At 32.2% G+C, this 27,945-nt stretch overlaps 1 protein-coding gene across 2 annotated transcripts in view; it reads left to right on the top strand.

Annotated features, from left to right (window-relative positions):
- Window positions 1-27,945, top strand: part of LOC130450063 (protein groucho) — a 402,798-nt gene that overhangs the window by 255,973 nt on the left and 118,880 nt on the right. For both annotated transcript variants that reach the window (XM_056788230.1, XM_056788231.1), the window contains exon 3: window positions 7,808-7,871. In XM_056788230.1, coding sequence (XP_056644208.1) covers window positions 7,808-7,871 — 64 coding nt within the window. The remainder of the gene's footprint in view (window positions 1-7,807; window positions 7,872-27,945) is intronic.

Genomic DNA, 27,945 nt, shown 5'->3' with positions numbered 1-27,945 from the left:
ATGTTGAAAATAAATACAAATAAATTGTATGCGACTAATCTTTTGAATAAGAATCAATAATATTATAGATAAATATACAATCACGGCGTAAAATCTCTTAAGAAACAAAATTATTAAAGAAATACAGTGCGTCGAATAATTTGGCCAGGGACTGTAGTGTTAGTTGTTAATTTTTAATGACTTTCAATAAATGTTCTGTATATTATTATGAATCTATTAATGGAATGCATTTGTTCCCAAATTCTAATAAGGACTTAGAACGTTTCAATACGTGGCTGTAGGCTATAAACAATACTAAATTAACTGAGAGGTTTTTGTTATGAAGTTTAAGTGATAAGTGATGACTATGTTTGTATAAATATTTTTTTAATACATATTTTCTTCAAGTTTTATTTTCACCTTGTCAATAAATAATAACATGATTTGTTTAGATTATTATTAAGATTGAAGGATTGTCATATTTCTTCAAAAACCCGATTTGTCTCCATTTCACTTGAGTAAGAAGAAAAGTGTTCTTACAATAACTTAACGATAAGATTACAACTGATAAATTTCCAAATTTATTATTTCTTCCATAATAGCTCTCATAATTTCATCTTTCGTAATACTATATCTTGAAAAGGTGCCATTTTGAGAAGTATTATGAACAAAAACATAAATTTGAAAGTTTATTAGTTGTAAGGGAGCAGTTGACGTCAATTTGGTTAGAACATAGATCCATCTAAATATAGGTGATCCGTGTTAATTCCTGAAGCATTCTTTTTAAGAATACTCTCTTCGGTGTAATCGGATCAAATAGAAAACAACAACATCCTAGAAAAAATTCAGTTTTCTCATGAATTCACGTTAAGGTTAATCGGTGGAGTGAATCGATAAATTTGTCTATATTGAACGGATGAGAATTCATTCTGAAAGAGGTGACGCCATAATCAATGTTCGAAAAGGGGTTTTAATGAAGTACGATATTTGAATTTCTTGCAAGCAGAATTCGTATCGAAATTGATCAATTTATCTGTCAACCCTGTACATGTACTTGGCGAATAAGCCCTGCTTGCGTATACTTGCCATGTAGTGTGAGAAGATTATTACACTCAAAATCAAAAGAAGTAATATTTATATCAAGTATCTTCCTATGATTGTGAATTATTGTAAAAAGTAACTTTTTAAAAAGATACAACTAACAATATGTAATTCAGCAAGATCATCAGTTCAATGAAATATTTGTTAAATTGTGGATCAGCAAATAATGTTTGTTTTGAAGACTCAAAGTTCAGTACCACGTATGGTCAGCTGGTTACTTACGACATATTTTTCAATATTTATAAAATCGATATGAATACGATGAAAAAATAAAATTGCATCAACGAGCTTTATAGTATCAAAAAACATAAAATTTAATAATGAAAATTCTTGAAACACAGTCAAACACAAGGGAGAGAGAATTTGTCACAAATATAGAAACAATTTAAGTGAAATTTAAATTTTAAATTTTGTTTCTTAAATATAAATGCAACTATGATTAATTTAAAGCAGATACAAATATTGACGTTTCGAACTGTTGCGTCTTTACCAAAATACGATTTGACATTGACAATTGATTATTTTCTGTTCTTTTAGTTGTTATATCTAAAAAATTAGAAGTGGTCCTCATAGTAACAATGAAATTTGTGAACTAGGATTATAAATTAAATTCAAATTTTGCAGGTATTTTTTATCATTGACAATTTTCTTGTTTCTGTGAATGTGAATTATTTTTCAAAGTTTTGTTATTCCTGTATTTGACTCTGTCTTAAGAATGTATTGTATTTATATATATATATATATATATATATATATTTATTTATTTATTTATTTATTATATTTATGTTCATTTTCTTGAAGCATTGAAGCTTAAATATCTCGGGGACCTAATTGGTTTTGTATACAATTTGTTTTTTTTTGTCAATTTTATATAATGTGACGCCAAGAAAATTAATTTTATTATTTTGTTTAATTTCTCATTTGAATTGTTTTAATTATGCTTATTGAATTTTTGACATATGTTTCTTATTTACTTTTTTTGGGCAGTAGTAATACAGTCATCTACATAAGAAAAAACCCTGCAATATTCATGCTAAGACGGTTTCCTCAAGATCCTCAATTACTAATTGTGCTATAACCTCCATAGTAAAACCATCAGTTTGTTCAAATATTTTATGAAAGAAGATTTATGAAGATAAAACAAAAACATACATTACCGCTCAAAAGTTTTGTCCATTCATTTAATTCCAAAATAATACTCTTTAACAAATTTCTTTTTCATATTTATTTGTTTTCTTTATAAGAGCGCATCTTTATTTTTTGTCGATGAGTGCTACGAGCTGAAACTTGCAAGAACCGGCTGATTTTTTTATTATTCCTTAAATGTGAATTATTCCTTCGGTGTTTATGATTGTAGTTTAGTTCTAGTCAACCATGTGAGACGCAACAACATGCTATGCTCTATTAAGATGTCAAAATAAAATTAAGAGGTTGCAGTGGGCTTAAGAATATTAAAATTGAATGCGTGGCGAGTAGGAGAAAGCTTTATGGAATGATGAGTGAAAGGAAGAACGTATGTTAGATTCCGACTGTAAAACATGGCGGAGGCACGGTGATAGTTTGGGATGTTTGGGAGGTAGGTCGACTGGATACCTGCTAAAAATTGGAATTTTGAAGGAAGAATGATATAAAAAAAGCAAAATATAGTAAATTCTAGTCAGCGCTTGATAAGCACAAAATTTATCTTCCAGCTTGACAATGATCCCAATCATTCCTTGTAGCTCTGCAAAGAGTATTTGAAAGAATAGGAAAGGAAGAATATACTGAAAGTAAGCCGTTACTTTCGCTCGACCCAATTGAGTTGTGAGACAAATTAAACAGGGAAATCAAAAAGCAGTGTCCTATTTTCACTGCATATCTTTGTCATCTTGAACAATTTAATTAAAATTCATAATTCTGTTTTATGTCCAATAAATATGAGAATAATTTAATTGAGGGCTGTTACCTACTTTTGAGATATATTTAAATATATAAAAATATAGGATAGTTAAAACAGATTTTTATTCATGATATTCATGTTATAGGTGATCTATTCAATAAGTATAATCACGCAAATTATCAATGTCAAATTATATTTTGTAAAGATAGAAATAGGTCCAACCATCAATATTTTTATCTACCTAAAAGCCAATTAAATCAAAACGATTTATCAACAAAAAGTTCTAATAAGTAAATAATAAATATAAAAGAAATAAATAATTGGGGTTGTGACTACTAAATACCCAAATGTATATACTTTTTCAATGTATATTATTAGCTTTCGAATATCTATATATTCATCATCGATGATGGATATTTGATTTATTTTTGGCATAACTTCTAAAATCGTCTTCAGGTTACCATTTCTGTTTTATATTCGTCTGAATGTATGTCTAAACGTTGAAAATAAAGTTTGTTTCATGTACATACTTTACTCATCCTTTCCTTAAATTGTATGTAGAGAATCGTAAAAAAATAATTATCTGAATTATAGAATTTATTCTTAATTAAGCTTTATCTACAATAAGCATTTTTAGAGCTTCGCTGCGAGCGCCAAGAGAGTGTGATCCGATCAAATGTTACAGGTAACGAAATTATGGTATTTTACTATGACGCGACATCCAAAAGAGAGTGAATGCAGCATATTATTTTGACATACTAAAGCTTGTTACTACTTACTTAAGCAGTTGTGAAAAAGTTATCGAAAAAAGGCGATATAAAATGAGTCGAGTTGTGCGCTTATTCCATGACAATGCCACGCTGCGACCATTTCCAAGGCTTCTGTATATGAATTTGGATTCATAAAGGATGAACACTCACCATATAGCACTGAACTGTCCTCTTCCGACTATTTTTTGTTCGCAAAGCTGAAGGCCGAGTAAAGGGGTAGAATATTCAAGAGCTACGATGAAATTAACAGTCAAGACAGTGGGTTGCAAGGGGGGAGTCTCCTCCAAAAATGATAAAAATGATTTCATTGGCCGGAAAACTGATTGCGATCATTTTTTGGATAATCGTGGAATTATGTTCATCGAATATCTTCAAAACGATAAAACAGGAGAGTATTACTCTCTAATATATCATTGCTTGATAGAATAAGAGGAATTTGCAAAAATTGGGCTCATTTGAAAAAAAAAAGTGCTTCTCCACCAGGATAACGTAACTTCTCATACTCTGGTGATCACTGTGGCTAAAATTCACGATTTGCACTTTGAATTGATTGACCACACCTCTTATCAATCAGATCTGCAATTTTTTAGTGTTTAATCTTCAAGCTTCACTTGTAGCATAGAGAGTTTCAACACGTTTGATCATTATAACACCCTCATAGTACCTCTATTTAGTTAAAAAAGTTTAAATTCCTTCTAGTGGTGTGAAAGTACAAATTTCAAAGAATAATAATTTTTAAACTGTGACCTGTATATTTAACTACATCTTTATCTTTGATTTCCATTGTACAATAAACAAAATGCGGTGTAATTAAATCATAATGTTTGAATGAAAGATTCTGTTATAAGTGATATATATTTATAAATTTTTTTAGTTTATTTGCGGTGCCGGTGGCTTAAAAACGATTGATCATCATTGCCTTAGTTTCATTATTATTCTTTGTGCGGATTTTCTACAAATACTATTACTAAAAATCGTTATGAACTGGAAAATAGAGATAAACTGATACGATTATTGTGAGTTCTTTATTACAATTTTGTAGTTACTTGGTAATGGGTCACATAAAAATATAACATATTAATAAGTTTCCAGCAGAATGCTATATACACTAATCATGATTTACGACGTATTGTTAAACATAATAATAATTCAAAGGTTTTATTTATTCATAAGTTAAAAATGGTGGTCGTTAAAATATGGAATCGATTTTATAAAAAATATGGAGTAAAACAATTAATGTAATAAATACTATTATTTTATGTCAGGTAAACTAAATTAATATAGTCGTAAAATATATTGTGAAACCCAGATTTTGAATCAGGAAAATTATTACCATCAAATAAAACACTGGTCTACAGTGATACAATAAGAAAAATCAAACCATTAATTTATTTATATTGTTTAAACAAGTAAAAGTTCAAGTAAAAAAGTCCCACCACGTCTAATTTTAGTTTTAACAAATATGGAATCATCCCCAATTTTCATAATTTTTGCGAAAATGCCATGCTTGGCCTGGTCATTTCGGGCTGTCCAAGAATAGAAAAATCCTTTAATAAGTGTGGTTTTTTCCTCTTATAACATGTAATTTCGAAAAATAACAAGTTCTCAATTTAGACTACTCTTGATAAATTTTATTATATTTGTGGACGTTTCATACCAAAAATACAACTCTGACATAGATATTTCAAAAAATGGAAAAGTTTATTTTATTTATTTCGGGTATAAAGTTATGACCCAGATAACAGTTAGGAACGTCACGTGTGCTGCATAAGTTTTAATGTAGCTCTTGTTCAGAAGATGGGAAGTAACAGAAGCTATATGCTATCAGCTGTCCCTATGGTATGGCGGAAACCTCTCAAATTATTCTGGTAAATGCTTCACAAACCCAGAATAATATTTAAATAAGTACTCTGCTATTTTACATATATTGACACTTACAAGGTGAGAGACACTGAAGTTGAATCCAAAACAGACATAGCTGCAGACAATTTTGACCCTAACTTGAAACATCGAGCCTCAAAATGAACTCAAGGATTCGGTACGAAACAAAAATAGAAACTTCTCGTTTCTAGACTACAAAAATGGAATCTCGAGTGAATATCGATAAAGAAATATGCTCTATTCGAGAGTTCTATAGAAGGTTCAGTTTGTATTTGCCTCAATAAAGATGGATTCTGGATTCTGGAGTAATTAAAAACGAACGTAAACCATAAGAATAGAGCTTTATATCTGCTCCATAATGGAATCAATACACAATCTAAACTGTTTATTGAACATCGTAACTATACTACAATATCTTTTTTTGTTTGGGTAGAATTTCAGTTAGTTTTTCTCCTCTATTCTTGTTGATTTTCATCAACTTCTGACTCTTATACTATTCTCATTGTTTTTTCTCAAACATCCTTTTGACATGTCCAAACCATTTGATTTTCTTCTATGGGTTGTTCTGCGGGTTTTGTATTCAATATTTATTTACTAATTTTGTTTCATATGTGGTAAAATCGGGTTTTGTTTCCAATTTCTTGGAGAAATCGAATCATTTTTATCTTTTTCCTGTGCTTTACGGTCTTCGTCTATGTTTCATAGTCATAATATATTAGTATTGGTATAACTACTCTTTCACAAATTTCTAATCTCATTTCCTTAAATGTTCCATTGCTACCTATAAATGTTGTTAAATAATTTTCCTGTTGTTTTTTCTCTGCTGATGACTATATTCAGTGTAGCATATTTGCCTTATTGTAACTCCATTTGAAAGTGCACTACTTTATGATTTTTTAAACTGTTTTTTATTCCTTTTATGGTTTCATATAATATTACCGTATACAGTAATGGACTTGTTTTACTCCATTATTTGTTTCAAATATTCTAGATGTTTTGTGTGGCATTTTTGTTGTTCCTGTACAAATTTCCAATGCATTGAATTTGATTTATTCCTCTCTGTTCAAATTTTCTTCACAAGACTCCTCTATTTATTGCATTGAGGAATTTTTTGGATCAATGAAACCCAGATGTAAATATATATATATTTTTTTCGTGTTGCTTTTTTCGTTATAAAAATTTTAAATGTTATATATAATCAATCCAATTTGCAAATTTGTGGTAATTTAAAGATCTGGGTTGTGGGTCTTGAAAGTCGGTTAGCGAAGTGTAAAAAAAGACTTTTCTGTCTGGAACTACCAATATCAATTAATATCTTCTCATTGATTCGGAAAAAGTTTCTTTTCCGTCGCTTCACATCAAATTAGGACTTTGAAGAATTTTCTGAAAGCTATGGATGAAGAAGGTGAAACAAATACTGTTTCCTGAATTAAGTAAAGAAAACAAAGGAGACATTTTTATTGAACCTTAAATCAGAAAAGTGATTAGCGACTCTCCTTTATGAAAACATGCTAAATAAAAAGAAATTGGCAACTATTTTTGAAAGTGATGAAAGAATGAAACAAAATGTAAAATCTATTAAAAAAACTTTCCAACTCCTACCAAGCCATGGAGTGGTTTCGAATTTCAAAATTCACTTTCCATATTCACATTTCGACTTTTTAGTTCCTTTTACTACGTTTAGTCAGCAAAATTATAGTCTATTTTTATGACCTAGAAAGTAGTGAAACCTACTTACTAATCCAAAACTAAATAAAATAAATGTACCTACCTCAGCTAATACAAGTTTTCGGATTTCATTGTCTGTTATAATCATAAGTTGTACAGGACAATAGGAAAAAGTTTTGACTAGTCAAAATTTTTGATGCCTCATAATTTTATAACTTTCTCATTCAAAAAAATAGACTATAGTTATGGATAATTAATTTTATTTTTGTTAGAGAAAAGGATTTTCTACTAGTGTAACTGTCAATCGACATAACTGTTGACACTGGTCATATTCCAATTCAAAAAATTTTCATTAAGTATACGGGTGTTCATTAATGTTTTAAATTACAAATCATATCATTGCTTTGATTGATAATCGTTATCGGAAACTAAAAGTTCTTTAACATTTGCCCATGCAGATTCTTATTATCCGAATGTATTTATTCTCTTTGTTATATCAATTATAATAATTTGTCGTTTTTTGTTCCAGGTTAAAACTAGAATGTGAGAAATTAGCTAGTGAAAAGACTGAAATGCAACGGCACTACGTCATGGTAAGATAAACAAAAAAATTACTTTTTAATTTCATAGTCATAATTCAAGTAACATCATTGAGATTCTTTTTCTTATTATTTGTAACAATGGATAGCTGTTAAGTGCTCGAATTCCGTAGCTAAAAATAATATTCATTTGACAATTATACCATAATGTAGAACGATCTTCTGGAGCATTCAGCGATGTAAAATATTAGTCCAGTCAAATTAGATATGCATTATCACTAAAACTCCCACAAAACTGAAAATTGGTACAAATATTTCTAATACCATAATAAATAATTCCCTATGGATCCTATAATTGCAAAAATTTTATTAAATGTGAGAACGGGTTCTTTAGTTACTTAGTAAAGAAAAGCCTTATCAGTGTTTCTTAGAGGAAATACTTCATCCATACTCTCTAGAAAACCCATCTTCTAATATTCTAAAATCCGCACTAAAATTTTCTGAATATTTTTGGTCGAAACTGGATCAATTGAATGTAGTCATAAGCTACAAATGAAAAAAGATAGCTGTACGTAAATTTCAAAGAGGAAAGATAGAGATTTCTCAGATATCAAATCAATGATCGCCTGAAAGCTTTTGAAAATGGTTTGTGTTTCAAGTAATGTACTTGGCACGTTTTTACGCGGTTTCATTATTAGTTAACTATAAAATTTAATACAAGAAATGTATTAAAATATATTTTGTCATGTGATCAGAAACAAATCACGGTTCACCATGCACCAATCAACTGTTAGTGACGTCACTAAATAGTGAACGTCTGTTGTGATCCGATTCAATCTTTTTAATCCTTCTTGGCTATAAGTACATCTTTTAGCAGTTATAAAGCTAGAAAAATAAATATAACAATTTACTTTACTTAGTGGTTATTAGGACTTAGGACTTTTTTTGAGAAAAGACATTTATTAAAATTTCTTGATAGAGACCAAAATAAGCCGAAACTTCTATTTTTATCTGTTTTTTCAAAATCATTTTTTATCAAAGGACACCTGAAATCAAGACGATTGATCAAGAAAAGCAATTTATAATTATCACTAAGCAATGCCCTTAACTGTGTACAAGCTTACTATGTACTGACGTCAGTTCACCGCCATATTGGGAATCAGCGTTTGAGCGGAAAGTTTGAACCGATCTGCTTCACCTTGTTCTTCCTGTTCTTTCCTGATACATGTAACTGCCAAGTTCTATTGTTCAATAAGATATGGCGCAACATAGAACAAGAAAAAAATGTATGGATATAGAACAGGCATGAGCAAAATAAACATAATAAACTATAGAGAAAAAATTAACATCTGGGAAAGAGAGAGAGAGAGAGAGAGAGAGGAATCCATGACGTAATGCTAAATATAAAAAGGCTGAAAAGAAATAATTTATAAGCTATTGGTCTAGAAGATCCATGTGGCATATTCTATTTAAAATAAAAATTCAAAGGGGTGATGTCAAAACTAAACATAGTAAAAATCTCCCTGTTGATGGTAGATGGGTGGAGTTTATATTCAATTGTCGTCACTATCAAGTAAGTTAGAGTAAATAAGTACGTAGTGTGGTCCATGAGCTCTTGGTCTCATATAGTAAATAGAGTGCCTTCGCAAAAATCTTCATGCACGCGTCATTGACAAGTCTCAACAAGCTTTACACAAAGTTTCAACTTGCTGCTTCGATCTATCTTATTAGAGTTCGAACCACCACTCAGTCAAATTGTTTTGAAAAATGACTCTAATTGAGTTTGGCGCTGTAAAATTTTCGATTAAAGTTGTTTCGTCGGGGACGAGAATCATTAGAATATGACCCACGAGCAGGAGGTTTTGTGGCAGTGACTACTCTAGAAAACATTAAATTAGTGGAAGAAATTGTTCTAAGTGACTGGCGAATAAAAACAAAAAATAAATTTAAGCGCATACCGGCTTTTCCAGAACAATGGTTTTAAGGATTATACTTGAGCATTCAAATATGACAGAAATTAGTGCATCGATTACTTAGCGCATTGCTTTGAGTAGTATGCTGTGAATGATTTTTAGAGCTTTGAGGGCCAAAAAATTGTAATCTGTCAATTATAAGGAGTGATATGGTATTTTACTTTTATGCAGCATTCAAAAGAGATTCCATAGAGTGGCATCGGAAAGGAAAACCCGTGCTAGAAAAAGCAAAGGTCACGAAAAGCATACAAAAATACTGCGAAGGTATACTACCGTGAACGTGGCATATTACTCTGATTTCAGTTTCATAAAAAAAATATGGAAAAAAGACTAAATCCGAGGTGTGCTACAATCCACACTGTTTCGCTTTCCAAGGCTACTCTGTACACTAATGAGGCTTCACATAGATGGGACACGCTCCTTATAAATCTGATCTGACAACGTCGGACTATTTGTTGTTGGCAAAGCGTTAAGGAATAAAAGTTTTAACAGCGACAATGAATTTAAACGAACATTTTAACTCTAAAGATGGATCACATTTTTATAGTGGCATAGAAGCTTTAGTCAGAAGTTCTGAAAGGTGTGTGGGAATTAAGGGAGAATATATTGAGAAATAATTTTTTATTTTATTCACAACCTTCCTATATTATGTTAAGAACCCATTGACTGCAGTACTTAGACCATGCGCAATGGTTCCACAATCTGCACAATTTTTTTCAACAGGTAAAATCGTTCAATATTAAATAAAAAATGCAGTTACAAAATTACCTACAAAGCTGTTCTTTTTAAACAGGATACCAGATGTGTATTGAGCCCTTTTGATAATTCGTCCGATTTTTTTCTATTACTAGGAGTTTCCTCGAGTGATACGATGTGTTATTCAGAACAATTACGAGTACTTAATTATGGAATATTAGGTAGAACCAGTTTTCAAATAAATCTTCCTTCATTTCTTCAAAATAATCAGCTACAATTCAGATAATAACAGATTAAATACAAAACTGTTTTTCTTTCCAACTAGTAAGAATATAATTCGTCTCGCTTACGAGCATGGTCCACTTAAACGGAGGTTTTTACTTTTGTCAACCCAACCATGATTTATTACATCATCGTCGATATTAGTTCTAAATCGATATTTGCATTGTATCCGTATAAAGCTCAATCATAGTGTACCCAAGGAATTTACTACATCATGTCTGTAGAAACATATTTTTTGAAGAAAAATAATGGATTTATGAAAACGTGGGGTTTTCTATTCTCAACTTACTCTAATTTGGAGGGATGGGTCCATTGTAGTAATCCTTGTCTCTTTATATAAATTTTCTTTATAAACTCTTCCGTAGCTATGTTAATTTCTTCAAATTTTTGTATAAAGAATTTTCAGTAAATTTCACTAATTTGTGTTAATTCTGCAATCACTATGATTGCATCCAATTGTTCTAAATTATCCTTTTCTAGAGAACTTAATATATTTGATTAAGTGGCTCTGTTGTGCAAATAGTTAAATTCATATGTGATAATATTTTAGATATATATGTAATTTCATTATTACTTTGTGCCTTTTCATTTTCCCAAGATCAAAAAACTAAGTTTCAAGAACAATCAACAGAATTTATTATTATACATATATATCATTTGGCTTTTGTCACTTCAAAAATATCTATGGATATCAAGCACTGATAAAATAAAGGACTTATAAAATGCCTTTAAGCTTACGATTCACCGTTTTGATGATTTGAACACCAAACATATCAATTACATTCAAATGAAGTAACTCTTCCATTGTACATTTACTCTGTACCAAAAAATTGTTTGAATAGTTGTTGTATTTTTGAATTCCTAATGAAATAGAGAAAGATTCCGTGTTAGTTTATGCAAGTGGGTTAGAACAACCGTATATTATTCATTTATAATCTTACAAAAACCTTCTAATTATTATTTTCCAAACGTTAATTCAACTTCGATAATTTGACTCGTTGATTTTTAAACAGTGCAAATTTCTTCTAAGCGATAAAGGGTTTCTTGTAAACTAAAACTTTTTCAGCATTCAACTTGATAATAATAATATGACTGTAGTTTATATCTTTCATCAATTTTAGATAATAAAAGAGAACAGCAATGACGTCGAAAATTGAAGCTACTTTATTGAGAATAACTTCATTTATCAGGTAATTTCTGTCAGTTTCATACACGTGTAGGGTTTTATGAAGCAGAGATCGGCGTTTTTAACACTCTTTTATTAGCTTCATGTGGGTTGTGGGTTTGTTTGTTTGTAACTCTCCTTTAAACTTAGAGCAAGTGGCTTATTTAATAAAAATTTCATCCGACAGAGCATTGGAACCTTGGATCTTCGTATTGGAAATTTAACACTTCGACAACCTTACCAACTACACTATCATGTAGAAAAAATTCAAGAAGCACGCATTCATAACATATGAAACTAAAAAAGTGGAAACTAAATAAATAAAATTATGCGCTTTAAAAGCGCATCAAATTAAAAAGTTAGAAATAAATTTCAAAATAAGCTTAAAACAATAACGAATGAAAAATACTAGTATTATTGTGAAAAAAGGCGTACATTGAGTGCCCGACGCTTTTCTCACAATAATACTAGTATTTTTCATTCGTTATTGTTTTAAACTAAATTTATTACGTTTAGTTTCCTGCAGTACTTTTTAGGTTTTTAGTTTTTAGGTTTGTAATAAACATTGTTTCTATTTCTTCATCGATCTTCGACATAATTAGAAGTTTGAATTGCAGTAATTTGGTGACAAATAATAAATATGAGTGAGAATAGTAATAGTGAACCAGATATCAAAAGGAAACGTTACAATTTAACATCCGAAGAAAAAACCATGATCAGAAATGTGTTGAAGCCATAAACAAAATATGAATGTTAGTGAGGTAGTTACATTATGTAGTAAAAAAAAAGTTTCTAAAGCTAGTATGTATAAAATCGATATTAATACTTCGAAGGCTGAGAATAGAAAACTATTTTAATTAATAACAGGTATATACAGAAAACACAATATTTTTCGAATCATGTCAGAGGTGATAAGATAGACAACTCAAAAATTTGTTTTGGCATTTATTGTTTTTGGTAACATTAATGATAGGAAGACAACATTTTTTTCGTTTTCAACTTATTCGATAATTCTTACTGCCGTACATTCGACTTGTCGATTTATTTTCCTCTTGGATCTGCAAATGTCTATGTTGAAAGTATGAGTCACTTGTTTTCTGTTTTGTTTTTGTTTCCTTATAAAAACAGCTTTTGCAATTGATAATGGAATTATATAAACCAAAGATCCTTCCACGAGAATATTTTTACTATATTTCAGACCGAGACAAGATTTTTATGAAATTCCACTGAACGCGCTATATTTGACAAATACTTCTCAAAAACTTCATTTGGCGTTGATATTATTAGCAAATTGTTCTTGAAGTCAATTTCTTTCCAATCTTTTTATTATTGGCATTCTATTTCTCTTTATTTTACCGTTATTCTTACAAGTGATCTTTTGCTATATATTTACTTGTCCGCTTTTTATAGTTTCTGAAATAAAAGTTCGACAACCGATTCAGATAATTTGGAAAATTGGTATAGAAAATAGCGTTTTGTATTTTTAAAGCCGACTCTGTTACTGATTCGCAGAAAGCACATCCGTGTAATTGAAGGCACCCAGAATTCGGCGAACAAAGGCCGTTTCTACACGTTTTCAGAATCCATCTGTTATTGTTATATCATCAGAGCTATGAAACACACAAAAGGTTTATGCCGGCAAATCTCATTAGACGGCAATTCTTCTACAAAAATTGTTTTGGTAGAAAATTCGAAAAATTTATTAGTGAGGGGTGTTAAGTAAAGAGGGTTCGCTATTGCTATCAGTCTCTCTTTTTTTCAAGAGATTTATTTTCAAAAGAAAGCCAAGTGAATTATCTAAAAGGGAGGCGGAAATAACAAAACGAAAATTAAAGATAAGCTTTTCACTTAACAACATATAGTTTGGGATTAAAATAAACACAACGGCATATCAAAAGTTCACAATATATATGGGTAGTCGAAGTGATCGAAAAAGTTTCCGACTCAAAATGAAGATATCCGCGCTTATCATTATGTATTGCATCAAGTCATGCGACCTTAGTTTCTGTTTGATTATCGTTACGTGAGTCTTTGTGAAGATTTTTTTAGAATTGTAAAATTGAGTATCGAGCGGATATTAAATATTTTTGAAAGGTAATTCGCCTACTCACTTCAACACTGTGTACGGAGACCTTGCACCATCATTCACGACCATAAAATTTGAGTTAGCTGAATTCAAAAGTGGCCGTATCAGCTGAATAATGACATTCACATTAGGTGCCACGTCTTCTCACTTGGAATCAAAAGATCATTGACGCAGTTCTAGCAAAATGAGGCGGATTTATTTCGGTCGATTCATAGCTATAGATGAAACCAGTTATAAAAAAAAAATTATTCGGTGTATTTCAAGCGAAGTGAAAAGACGTAAACTAACCTTAATTTAATGTCTCATTAATTCAAACATAAAATATTTTTATTATCATATTATCATAAAAAACTTTTTAGCGACCAAAAAGCAATTTGCGATGCTACGCATGGGTGAGATTAGAAGAAAGCCGTTGATCCATTTTTAGGTAGTTTTAGCAACGTACTTTGTAGTTACAAAAATTTTGAGGGTTGTTTGAGATTGTTCAACTTTGTTCTAATACGGAATAACTCTCCGAAAGAAAATTTAAAAAAGCGCACACTGTGCTTTCAAGGTATCGCGATTCTGGCGCCGGTTTTAGGTTTGTTCTGTATTGTTCTAAAATATAGTCCAAACAAATCTAGTTTTCACAAATTCCACAAAATAGTTATTGAGCTAGTATCACACTTTGCAGCTATCGCGATTACAATCGTTCTGAATTTGTTCTGAAATGTTGAATATTGCTTTCGGAAAAAAAAAAGATTTTCTAGAAATTGATAATATTATTTCAGCAATATCTCACCTCAATTTCAATATATCGTCATTTTATGAATTGTTCTAATTGGTCTCAACTTTTTCCTAGAACTTTTCGAGAAACATGAAAAAACGGACTTTTCAATTGGAACCGTATTTTCATGATAATCCGATTTTGAGGGTAAGTTGTTCTAGGTTTGTTCTTCTTTGTTATATAAGGGCATCGGCCCAGAATGATACTGAAATTATCAATTTTTAGAGGCCATCAAAGGTTGTACTATTGTGCTAGTATCATAGTATGCACTACGAATTTCTCATTTGCAATTTCAATTTTTTACCGCCAAGTTTCTATTTCTAATTGCTGTGAAAACATTTTTTTTGCAATGAGATATTTTGAATAAATGTAGAACAACCACTAAAACTGCGATGTCTCAAAAATACGGTAAAGCTCGAAGTTGAGAACAATGATTTTTCGAATATAAGGTGAAATATATTTAGCGTAATTTGTGAAAAATGTTTTAATGCGATATTTTGGACAAGCCTAGAACACAAATCCAGAATCGCGATACCTTTAAAGTGAAGTGCTAACTAAAAATTTTTTTTCAATCTTCACCTTTACCTAAAAGTTTTATTATCAGCCTAGACCTATGCCTTTGTAAATAAAGTAAAAATTCCTGGAACAACTCTCAAAACTGTTGTAACTTCAAAGGGCGGTGCCAACTTCTCGAGGTCTTTAATTTCCAATTATCTCTAAGAACTTGAAAAACCGATTATTATCACTATCAATCGGTATCGAATTTATATTTTCTTAAATTTAAAGTTTCAATTTTCCGTTAGTTATAACTATTTATTTTTCAAGTTATTAGGTTCAATAAATGAAATATATTTTGTATTTTATGATCATTAAAAAAGAACCAAATCAAATCTTAAATAATGAAACCCTGCGCTTTAATAAATTCTTGAAATATTTATTAATTATTCTATGTCGATATAAATACAGCCGACCGGGACGTTTTTATGTGGTAAGGTAAGTGCTTTTACCTGCCAAGCAATCGGACACAGATTTCGGTTCGCTGTAACAAAAGCTCAAAGAATTCCGACACTCCAAAAAAGATGAATAAGAAATATTCGAATCGTGATTGTAAGCCGCCAGTTTAGAATGGGTATTTAATGAGTCGTTTATAATCCCTCCTTCTACCAGATGAGATGTTATATACGTATATACTTATATAAAAGTCTTATTTTATATTTAATAAATAATTAAATTGAATATCTTAGAACTAGAATAACAAATATAATGAAAAATCGAAGACATGTCTAACTATAACACATGAACAAGTTTCTTACATATTCTCACATAAATACGTGAACACTAAAACATGAAGTGCCTTCTGTTGTACATGAGATCTTTCTCCGAAGATCCCCTGATTCACAACTCATTCGTCAAACCACTTCTCATAGTAACCCTGTAGGGAAAAAATTGAAATCTAGAGTGCCATTGGGCACACTGAATATCGCAGCCTCTAACAACTGACCATGTGAAAATCTGGCCACAGGCTGTAATATAAACGTCCAATCATTTTGATGGGCAGTGAGTAAATAACTACCATTAATAAAAAATGAGGTAGTGGCACACATTACTAACATAATGAGCACTTGCTACACAGACGGCCCCAGGATGAATGATTTGGCCGAAGTAAGCTTCTGCGGAGGATACTCCAAAATAAGTGAATTTTCCTAGCTTAGGAATATAGTCTTCCGTGTTCCAACGCAAGGTATGCGCTCGGATGGAATGTACATGTGTATGATACTCAATCTACTCAGACAGAAGAGCTGCTATATAAGCCAAATCGGCTGAAACGGTGTGTTGTAGACTTATGCAGGAGTATAAAAAAAGTCCCAAAATATCTGGTGATTGATGGCTGGAGGATCGAACTCCTTCAGATGCGCAGCCAACAAGGACAACGATGAAGCTGGCTCGTTTGCCAGAGTGGAATTAGCAAATCCAGCTATAGGCCCAGAACCCATTTTTGGTTTTGTCAAAAGTGTGTCTATTACATCTATCAATAAGTTGCTCGCAAAACAGACACTGTAAAGATAAAGAGAAATACCTAGTATAAGACAAATTAAGATACACATAGATGGACCATCTGCGTTCCGTACTGAACACTCTCTCTCTCTCTTCTAGCCGTTTTCTATCCTTTGGATATAGGCCTCTCTCATATTTTTCCAGTTTTCCCTGTTCTGTGCCACTTGGTACCAGTTAAGTCCGGCTGTTCTCTTGATATCATCATACCATCTTTGTTGTGGTCTGCCGGTGCTTCTTTTCTCCCCCCAAGGTCTCCATCTTGTTATTTTTCCGCTCCAGTTGGTGTTATTTCGAGCAACATGTCCGGCCCAGTTCCATTTAAGACTACCTATTCGCCTCACTATGTCCTCGATTTTGGTTCTATTTCTTATCCACTCATTGGTTTTATGGTCTTTAAGCGTTATTCCTATCATTTTCCGTTCTATTGATCTTTGATGTACCTTTAATTTATTCAAGATTTTCTTTGTTAGGACCCATGTTTCACATCCGTAGGTTGTTACTGGGAGAATGCATTCCATGTAAACCTTGGTTTTTAGTTTGAGGGGTAGGTTGGAGTTGAAGACGTGTCGCATCTTCCCGTATGCCGCCCATCCTAGATGTATTCTGTGGTTAATTTCAAGTTCTTGATTGGTTTTACCCAATGTTAATTCTTGACCTAGGTAGATATAAGAGTTCACTTTCTTTATCTGTTGTCCTCGCACATTTATACTCTCTTTGTTTGTCCGTTGGTTTGTCATGAATTTGGTTTTAGAAATGTTCATTTCTAGGCCTACTTTTCTTGCTTCTTGTTGTAGTTCTATAAGCATGTATTCTAATTCTTCACTGTTTGGGGCAAAAATGGCAATGTCATCGGCAAATCTTAGGTTACTTAGTTTTTCTCCCGATATATCAATTCCTCTGTCTTCCCAATGTAGGCTTTTAAAAACGTCTTCTAGCACCAGTGTAAACAATTTGGGTGACACAATGTCTCCTTGTCTAACGCCTCTTTTAATTATGATTTCCTCAGTGTCTTCATATAGCCTTACTTTCATTTTTGAGTTGTCGTTTAGTGTCTGTATAATGTCAATATATCGTTGGTCTATTCTTGCATTTTTCATTGACCTGATAATTGCCCAAAATTCAACTGTGTCGAAGGCCTTTCTAAAATCTATGAAGGCAATCCATAATGGGATGTTATATTCCGTTACTTTTTCGTTCAGTGTCCTTATGGTGTGGAGATGTTCTATTGTACTCATGCCTTTTCTGAAGCCCGCCTGCTCATAGGGTTGGTATGCGTCGAGTTTGAATTCAAGGCGGTTTGCTATTATTCTCATAAAAAGCTTGTAGATCTGTGATAGCAGGCTGATTGGTCTATAGTTTTCTAGGTTGCTTGGATCACCTTTCTTATATATCAGTATGACTATCGCGGTGTTCCAATCCTGTGGTATTCTTCCCTCGGTTAGGCATGTATTAAATAATGATTTAAGCTCTCTTATCAGTAGGCTTCCACCTTCCTTCAACATTTCCGCTATGATGTTATCGTCACCTGCCGCCTTTCCGTTTTTTAGTTGATTTAAAGCTTTTACAATTTCTTCCTCTTCAATCTCAGGTAGATCCTCGGAGCCAACGTTACATATCCTGTTTTTATGGTCACTGTTTGCTTTTCTAACATCCTCATTGTCTATTTTGGACTCGTACAGACCTGTGTAGAACTTCTCTGTTACCTTGAGTATCTCTCTTCGATCTTCTGTTATGTTACCTTGTCCGTCTCTCAATTTGATCATTTCTTTTTTATGTGCGTTTTCTTTTTTAAAGATGTTCAGACCTCTGTTTTGCTGTATCAACTCCTCTATTCGATTTTCTTGATACTTTCGTATGTCCTGCTTGGCCATTTTCCTTGCTGTTTTGTTTAGTTCGGCATACTCTACTGTATTCCTTTTGTTGTCTTTAATGAGCTCTCTCCTTCTTTCCAGTAGCTGTTTGGTTTGTGTTGTAAACTTTTCTATTCTTTTAGTTTTTGATGATACTAAACTTGTAGTTGTTTCTTTCAGTTCTTTTACCAGTCTATTGTTTGTTTCGTCCAAGCTCTCGTGTGATGATGTTGTTTCCTTTGTTAGTCGTTCTGTCAATCTTTTGCTATATGTTGACTTGTTGTCTCTTATTGTATCAGGATCTATACGGTATTGCGTGCTGTTGAATTTTTTTGCTCTTTCCAATTTTGTGTTTAATACGATCCTGCACCGGACTAATCTGTGGTCGCTGCCCGTATTAAAGGAATTAAGAACGTCAACTTCTTGGACGATATGTTTATTTGGTGTCAGCACGTAGTCTATTTCGTTTTTTGTAATTCCATCCGGGCTGGCCCAGGTCCATTTTTTGTGAGGTCTTTTTTTGAAAAACGTATTCATTATGTATAGTTGTTCTTTTTCCAGGAAATTTGCAAGCATCGTCCCTCTTTCATTTCGTTTCCCCAGTCCAAATTGTCCAACATACTGTGAGCTATTACACTGCTCTCCTATTCTTGCGTTGAAGTCTCCTATTATCAGCGTGTATCTTGTCTTATTTTCTGTTAGGCTCTGTGTGATTTCATCATACAGCACCTCGATCTCTTCGTCCTCATGACTACTTGTTGGGGCATAGATTTGAACGACTTTAATTGTTATATTGGAGTTAATCTTAAGTGTTATGTATATTACTCTATCTGATATGGTTTTAAGTATTTGAAGATTTGGGGAGATTCGTTTGTTGATAAGAAAACCCACACCACCCAAACTATTATCTTCTCTTCCTTTGTAGAATAGGATATGTCCTGATCTTAGTCTAATGGATTCTTCACCTCTTCTCCTTGTTTCTGATATTCCCAGAATATCCCAGTTTATTCTGTCCAGTTCGTACTGTAGTTCCGTTAACCTTTCCTCATTTCCAATTGACCTAGCGTTATAAGTTGCAATGTGAAGTTGGCAGCCTTGTTTTACCCAGGGATTCTTAGCACCCCCTGCTCTACGACTGGTCTGACCGCTACCTTGGCCAGGGTCGTTCGAGCCGCTGGGCACTGGGGGCCATTGTTTTTGGTATGTCTTCATATGAGAGGGGTTTAGCCATAAAACACCACGTTGGCCAGACGTCTTGGTGAGTGTAGGTTCAGCCGCCCCTAACCTGGGGAGCCGTCGCTGTTTGCAGCCGCCCACTCTGGGTCAGACGCTGCAGATTTTTCCTGTTGGTCCACGGGGCGTATTTGATTTCCGCCCTACCACCCATATCTGGGAAGCATTCCCCTATCCGCCACCCGGGGACGCGCTCTCTAGGAGTTACAGGCTCTCCCGAGAGTACTGAACACTAGCTCGACCTAAACAAGCGTAAATTTGACTGGCCTTTTAACCGAACACGGTCATCTAAAACGCCATCTCCACTCATACGTGTTAGGTTCAAACACCTGGGCAAGCTTCACAGTTTGTTTCACAGATGAAATAGTCATCCTCACAAATGTTGCGTACCGGCTATTTCAAAATTATCAACTAGGTTTACACGTTTTATACTATTTCATACATTCATACAATAACCATATATAAGTCAATTATACATCAAACGGAAAAGAAACACAGTACTAGTTTTTCAAAAAAGCCCACGAATGTTCCATGTGAACACCATTCGTCACACGACGTATTGCCACTCGAGTAATTGTTGCAAGCAAAAGTAGAAATCACATAGCGTCAGATCAAAGACCAGCTCTGTCATTGGACCCTTTATGACTAATCTAGCGGTCGAGTACACCTACTTGTTATGCGTTTGAGGTGACGCAGCATCTTGCTGAAAATGATGCTCTTTTGTTCATCTTCTTCCGTCCATCCCTGTTAATTTAGGCAATATTGATAAATATTTTCCTTTCTTTTTTCTAGTAAGTTACAATAAGCTAGATTTTTTCAATGTCAACCCTTTAACGTCAATCTAACCAGAAATATCACGTGATTTTTACATATGAATTAACAATCTTTCTCCATTATACGAAAAGGACTATGTGTCGCATATAACGTATATTTGTTTATTATAAGATGGTTTCATCATTGTAGTCAAATCTCTATTTATATTTGGAAATTAAAAATACTCACTCGTGGGTAAATCCAGAGAATAGGGTGAATAAGGGAGCAATGTTAAGATACAATTTACTGTATAAATTGTATCTTAATATTGACCGGGTGCAAAACAACTGCTTATTTTCCAAACCCTCAACCCTCGTTAAATAGATTCAATAAGTATAATATTCGACAATGATTGTCTGACTTTTGCTGATTATAGATTCGTGACGCTATTAGTTGTTCTCTCTTTAGGTTCTCTTTAGCATCGATTAAATACGAGGAACACACTGTTTTGATTGCTGTGTAGTTTCTGGCGTTTTGTAATAGATGACCTTTCGAGCAGAAATCTTCCTCATACTCAAAATAGAAACCACCGAGTCATGTGAAATGTCTATATCTTCAGCAATCACTTTCTATTTTAATCTCCGGTAGGCCTATACCCTATTCTGAATTTTTTGAAGTGTAGAGACTTCGACTGAGCGTCCAGAACGTTCGGCGTCTTTCGTGCTTTTACTAAATCCAGTAAACCATTTTCTATAATAATAGTTATTGAGCTTAGCATTGTGGCCATTTTATTTTAGAGGCGAAAAATTCAAAATGTCCCGGACTGATTGACCAGATCTTGTAAATTATCTAAATTTCTGCTTCTGGTAGTAACTCTCTGACAGTAAAACGTGTAAAGTAGGCGGTACAATGATTAGGAACATACATCCTAAAAACAAATTCTATTGATTTTAATTATGCATTTATTTTATTGAACAGAAAACGATAACTATAATAATTATGTTCAATAAAATGTCTTTCTTTGATATATCAAAACTTTTTTCTCGTTAAAATTGTTTTAGTAGATTTTAAAATCAAAATAACTACATTATTTCAAATTCATATTTACCTTGTTTTATAAGAACGTAAAAGGAATAAAATGCCTGGGAGAATAATTCTATTCGATAATTAGAATTACATTATCTTATTCAGTTTCATTCAAAAATAGTTTTAAAACCTGTATGGGGTCATTATTTATAGATTCGTAAAATCCATCTAATTAATCAATGACCATATGACTCAAAGCAAAAAAAAAATCGAATATTTGTACCTAGAAGAACTAATTATTCTACAAGAATATTTTAGCTTAACGAGAAGCTTATTAAGAATGAGCAAAACGGGTTGGACGGCAAAACGTGTCATTGTCATTCCAAAGTTTGGAGTTTTCGACAGTATAATTGTGAAAATCAGATGTAATGAAAAATTTTAAAACAATATTGAACATCAATGACATATGTACGAAAAATTCTTAGGCTACTATAGAACCAAACAAAATTTCAATGTCAAAATATTTTATTACTCAACATATTCTCCTCTTAATTGGATACATTTATTACAGCGAACCTGCAACCTCTCTAGACCTTTCAAAAAAAAAATGTTTCTTCTTGCTCTGCAAACCAGACCTCCACAGCTTTTATTACCACCTCGTTGGAAGAAAATTTACGATCTTTTCAACTTTTTCAGCTGAGGAAAGAGATGATAGTCGGACGGAGCCAAATCTGGTGAATAAGGGGTGTGTTCTAGTAATTCAAACCCCAAATCACGAATTTTTGCATGACAACATGAGATTTGAGTGCAAGGGCATTATCCTGCAAAAACAAAACACCTTTGGATAGCTTTCCACGTCGTTTCTCCTCAATTTTTTCCCGTAGGGTGGTCAGTAAAGTCGAGTAGTAATCTCCAGTTATTGTTCTACCCTTATTCAAAAAATCAATCATGATTACTCCATGGCAATCCCAAAAAACTGAAGCAAAAACTTTTCCAGCAGATTTTTGGACACGAAACTTCTTAGGTCTTGGAGAACCAGAGTGTCGCCATTCCATCGATTGTTGCTTTCTTTCTGGATCGTAGAAATGTACTTAAGTCTCATCTGTCGTAACAATTCCGTTTAAGAAGTCTACATCGTTTTCAAATCGAGCACAGATCGAATGCGATGCTTTTACCCTTGCACGCTTTTGGTCAACATCAAACATTTGGGGATCCGTTTTGCAGCAATTTTTCTCATGTCTAAATTGATGTGAACTATAAGATGAACGCGTTTGTATGAAATATTCAGTGCTTCGGATATCCGTTTTAGCCCAATTCGATGGTCTGATAAAATCATGTCATGAACTGCATCGATATTTTCTGGGACTGACACAGAAACTGGCTTTCCCGATCGGTCATGATCATCAATGGAAAATTTATCTCTTTCGAAACTTGCAGTCCAATTTTTCACGGTCGCATACGAAGTACATTGATCACCAAGGGTATTAAGCATATCTTCGTAAATCTGCATACCCCTTAACTCTATTAAATACAGGTACTTGATGATGGCTCGATACTCCAATTTTTAGATTTTCACAATTTCGGTGGACATCTTTTTTCTTTTAATTTATTGCGTAACTCCGGTTTACTTTTTTGACGTCAAACTTTACACTGACACTTCTAATAAGTTATTGTTCTTTGCTATGGCAACGCAATATTTTGTTCATGCATGGAACTGGTCTAGGCTAACTAGATATCAATACATTCTCGTATATACGACTACTTCTTGTTTACTTAAGAAATTATAGGAAATGTTTTGGTTACTGAGTATGCAACGTGTTTTCCGTTTACCTCTATCCAAAGTATACATTTCCTGGCCTCGTTATAAGGAGCAAAGTCGTACTTTTCCTCCCTCGAGAGGGAAAGTACTTTTCCGCCCTAGGAAGGAAAAGTTAAACTAATTTCATGGAAAGGCTCTAATTATATTGACATTTATAGAAAATATATATCGCTACTCCCTAAAACAGATCATACACGTTTATTTGAGTGCTATAGAACAGGAAAGTGTATCATCAAATGGTTAAAAAAAATACTATTGTTAAAATTTCTAAAATTATAGCAGGCATAATTTTAGTAGAACCTCAGCAAGTTTACTTTCAAATTCTGGAAGAGACAGCCAATGGATGTACTCATTAAATTGTTGGAGTCTTGATCATGTGACCAGGAAATAGTACGGTACGGTTTATTTGAATTTTCTTCAGAATCATCTGCCAGTTTTATTAGAAGAACAAGATCATCTCTGTACAGTATTCTAAAACGGTTGGCTCTAAAGACGGGGTCAACTGATTGGCCACCTTGGTCGAGAGTTAACAAACGTTGATTTATTATTATGAGACTTTATAAAAAATGGGGCTTATAAAACTTCTACGACTACTAGAGAAGATATGATGGAGAGAATCGGAGAGGCATGAATATACTGAGAGATATCAGTCTATAATAAACTGAAAATAGTCGATACGTTAATATTATATGGTTTTAAACAAATTTGTAATTGATAGAGATCTAAAATTTAATTATTACTGCGGCTAGCTCATAATATATGCAGTGGCACGAGATTTTGTTTCTCATTGAGTTCGGGCTATTACATTAGTTATAAATATAAATTGTTGGAGAAGGAATTTAGTAATTTTAATTAATTTTATTTATTGGAAAGAGTATTGATTGATTTAAAAATATTTATCTAAATATGAAGAGGTACATAATATTTTTTTAAATTAACTTAACCATATAATACTAAGCATGAAACAATTTTTCATTTTTCATTCAAACTTAACAGGATTAATTATTGTATCTACTTTTTTTATGAATATATCGGCATACATGTATATTTTTTAACTGGTACTTAGAAATAAAATTCACTAACCTTCTGTATATAATCAAATATATAATTATATATACGAATATAATTTCATAATTGCTTCCCTCAGGTTGCCAGCAAACAACTTCTCTCCATATAATTGAGGAAATCAGGTACCAATCGACAATTTTCTTACTTATCAACGCGACAACAAAATCTAGACAAAAAACTGCTATCCTCACTTTCTTTCCTATTTTATATGTTCGTATTTTTGTCGATATCAACATCACCAATGGTTCGCAATTGCAAGAAGAAATTTGTTTCGACGTTATCACATCTCATAGGGGTGGTATAACAAACTCTCGTTCGGGCTTGAGACCCGAACTGAAGACGATGTCAAAGGGCGTCACTATTTGGGTCATATAGCTAAACAGCCAGCTAACTGTCGCCAACGTCATTTTCTGCGAACCTTTTAGTGATTGTGTGGCAAATTAATTAATTTATGATTGTGTCGTGTTGTGTTCGTCAGATTTTTGCTTGAAAATGTCATAATTCACGTTTAAATAGCAAAACATATTAAAAAGACAATGTTGTTCAAAAAGTATCGTAATTTACTTATATTTTGATTTCCAAGAAATATTAAATAAAACTTTTTTTCAAATATTTCAAGCTATTTGAATAAGTTGGTTGAAAGTAGACATTCACTTCAAATGTTTTTTGAGTAAATACCCCCTTTATAATAAATTTTACGGTTTCCATAATCTCTAAGGCAGCTATTTCTCAACTAATAGAAAATCAAATTTATTAAAATATAATGAAAATATTTTTGATAATAGTTTGAGTCATCACCGATTATCTTTGATTGTTTGAATTGTACTCGCTATAAAAATATATTCACAGGAGATTTAAGAATTAATATGATTTTCTTTATCATGAAATAACAACTAAAATGGCTGCCGCACCATTTACAAACTGAATTGAAGCGAAGTAGGTCTCTGGCGACTTCTCATACATGAAGAAATAAAGAAAGAACGTTTCCTTTCTCGTCTTAGGCGGCAGATATAGGGGGTGGTTGGGGGGATGGGGAGACAAATCGTCTACGAAGTCGACGGGGCAAGGAAAGCAATTGACGGAGGTATAATAGACGAACCAAGGAGAGAAGATAACCAGGGATGTGATAAGATTTGTGTCGAGTTATAATTCGGAGGGATAGGGGAACAGTAGGCGGCAGATAGAGCTGTTAGAGGTGGACGGAAGTTTTACTGAAGGACATTTTGTGGAATTTCGATTTTTTTTGAAGAGATATTGATGGAAATATTAGTCTTTGATAGAAAACTAGAAAAATGTATTTAGAAATTGAAGATTATTTGTGGATAAATTAATATTCAACTTAAATGTCAGAGCTACATGGAAGTTCTACAGTCTAATTAACTGCTATTTTATAGTTTATTGTGTGAGAGTAATAAATTCGATTAACATTTGAAAGTGGTCATCAAAAATAGAAAAATTAATATTAGATATAAGATAAAAATGAGACCCAAGTTTTAAAACCGAAATTTCCATAATTTCTTGATCAATCCGAAAACTGTAAATTATTGAAGATTTTAGTATTTTTTTCGAAAAGTACCGATAAAAACGAACAATAAAATAAACAATTGAATATCATAATTCAAACAAGTTTTATAGATGAAGAAATTTTTTTTAGATTAGGTTATACTTTTCTTCATGCTTCTCTTTGTAACGTTGCTAGAATTGCACAATGATTCATTTAGTATAAAAATTTGTTTCTTGTTAATAATAAGATTGATAATATAATTTTTTTGTAACCAAAAAAGTGTTGAAATAGTGTTTGGTAAACTTATTTCTAATGCGCTTAAAAATGAACAAAATAAAAAATTTATTGAAAATAAGAGTTTTCAATTTTTTATAATAAAAAATCGAACTCCACACCTAATATTTATCATCAATAGTGATCCCAGTAAAACCAATTCAGGGTGAGCCATCCAAGTAATATGAACATGTTATTATGAACATATTTTTTAATTTCTGTTTCGAGCAGGTAGCTTCACCATGTATCAGAAGATTAGGATCTTTTCTATTGGAAAGAGATTAAAAATGAAGTTATTATAGTAGCCAGTAACGTGAGCTGAAGATAAAATCAATTTTGTGAATAAATCTGAATTGTATTATTTGTAAGTATTTGATTGTTTGTATATTGACTTATTTCATACAATACGTAATAGAAGAGAGACTGTTGAAAACCAAGTGAAGTTTAAAAAAGTTACAAACCAAGTAGTATTTACAATTAGTAAACAAAACAATTAACAATAAAAATATCTGCTTACGTACGTAACCTCAATACTAAAAGGGTTAATCTACATCAGAATCAGAACACTTATTATTGATGTTTTAATTAGTTCATTACAAATTTTGTCATTCCACATTGACGATTTTTCTTTGTGAAACTGCGCAATTCATTCCTTCCGGTTGACGCTTTACGTAGCACATAGTTTAAGTCGTTTAGTTCAGTAATCGAAGCAGCGATTACAATGTTAAGTTGCCATTTTGTCCACAGCATATACTTTAAATTTGTCTTTAGCATCATAAAGTTAAGGATTTTAGTACATCATTATGAAATGGTACAAAGTTTCCCACCTAACAAAAAAATAAAACAAAGTTTCCTTTCAAATACATACATATGGTCCAGCGATGCTTTAACCCTTCCAAATAATAGTTGCCGTCTTTCTCCTCAACATAGACGCATACCTACGATTACGTTCTCGTCTTATAAAATTTTTTCTCATGCAAGTAAAATTTTAAGGTTAGGAAGAAGAAAAAACCTCATTCTTAAACTTATTTTAAGTATGCTTATGGAATCTGACCAATTTACTTCTCGGTTGTATTTATGCGTTTTATGTTTTTTACGCGAAATTTTTTTATATTGACTAATATTACTTTTTAAAAAAATGTTAATTACTAGAGTTGCCTTTTAAAAATAGTACTGATCAAATCAACCTATCCCAACCTAATCAAAAAAATATTCAAGAAACAGCAGGACATATTTTAGAAGATATCACAGTCAAGTACACTTTTTCATGATTTGCGTAAGTTTGCAGTTATATATAAATTCAGACAAATAAAACCTATTCATGTTTTGATTAACAATAAACAGAATTGCACGATTGGGTTCGGTAAATATGAAACACACCTAGAAATAACTGTAAAATCATATAATTATTGTGAAAGTTTATTCTTATTAAAACAAAAAACCTCTGATTTTATGACAATAATTATTTTAATAATATGAAAATATTAAGTAGCATCATGAGCATGAAAACAATATATCTGTTCCTTTTGAATCTAGATATTAAAACTTAGATATATCGTTACACATATTACTAAAAGAA

Source organism: Diorhabda sublineata, chromosome 11 (assembly GCF_026230105.1).
Source record: "Diorhabda sublineata isolate icDioSubl1.1 chromosome 11, icDioSubl1.1, whole genome shotgun sequence".
In the NCBI taxonomy this organism is placed as follows: domain Eukaryota; kingdom Metazoa; phylum Arthropoda; class Insecta; order Coleoptera; family Chrysomelidae; genus Diorhabda; species Diorhabda sublineata.
Note: the sequence above shows the minus strand (reverse complement) of the source record. Positions and strands in the feature narration are given on the sequence as shown.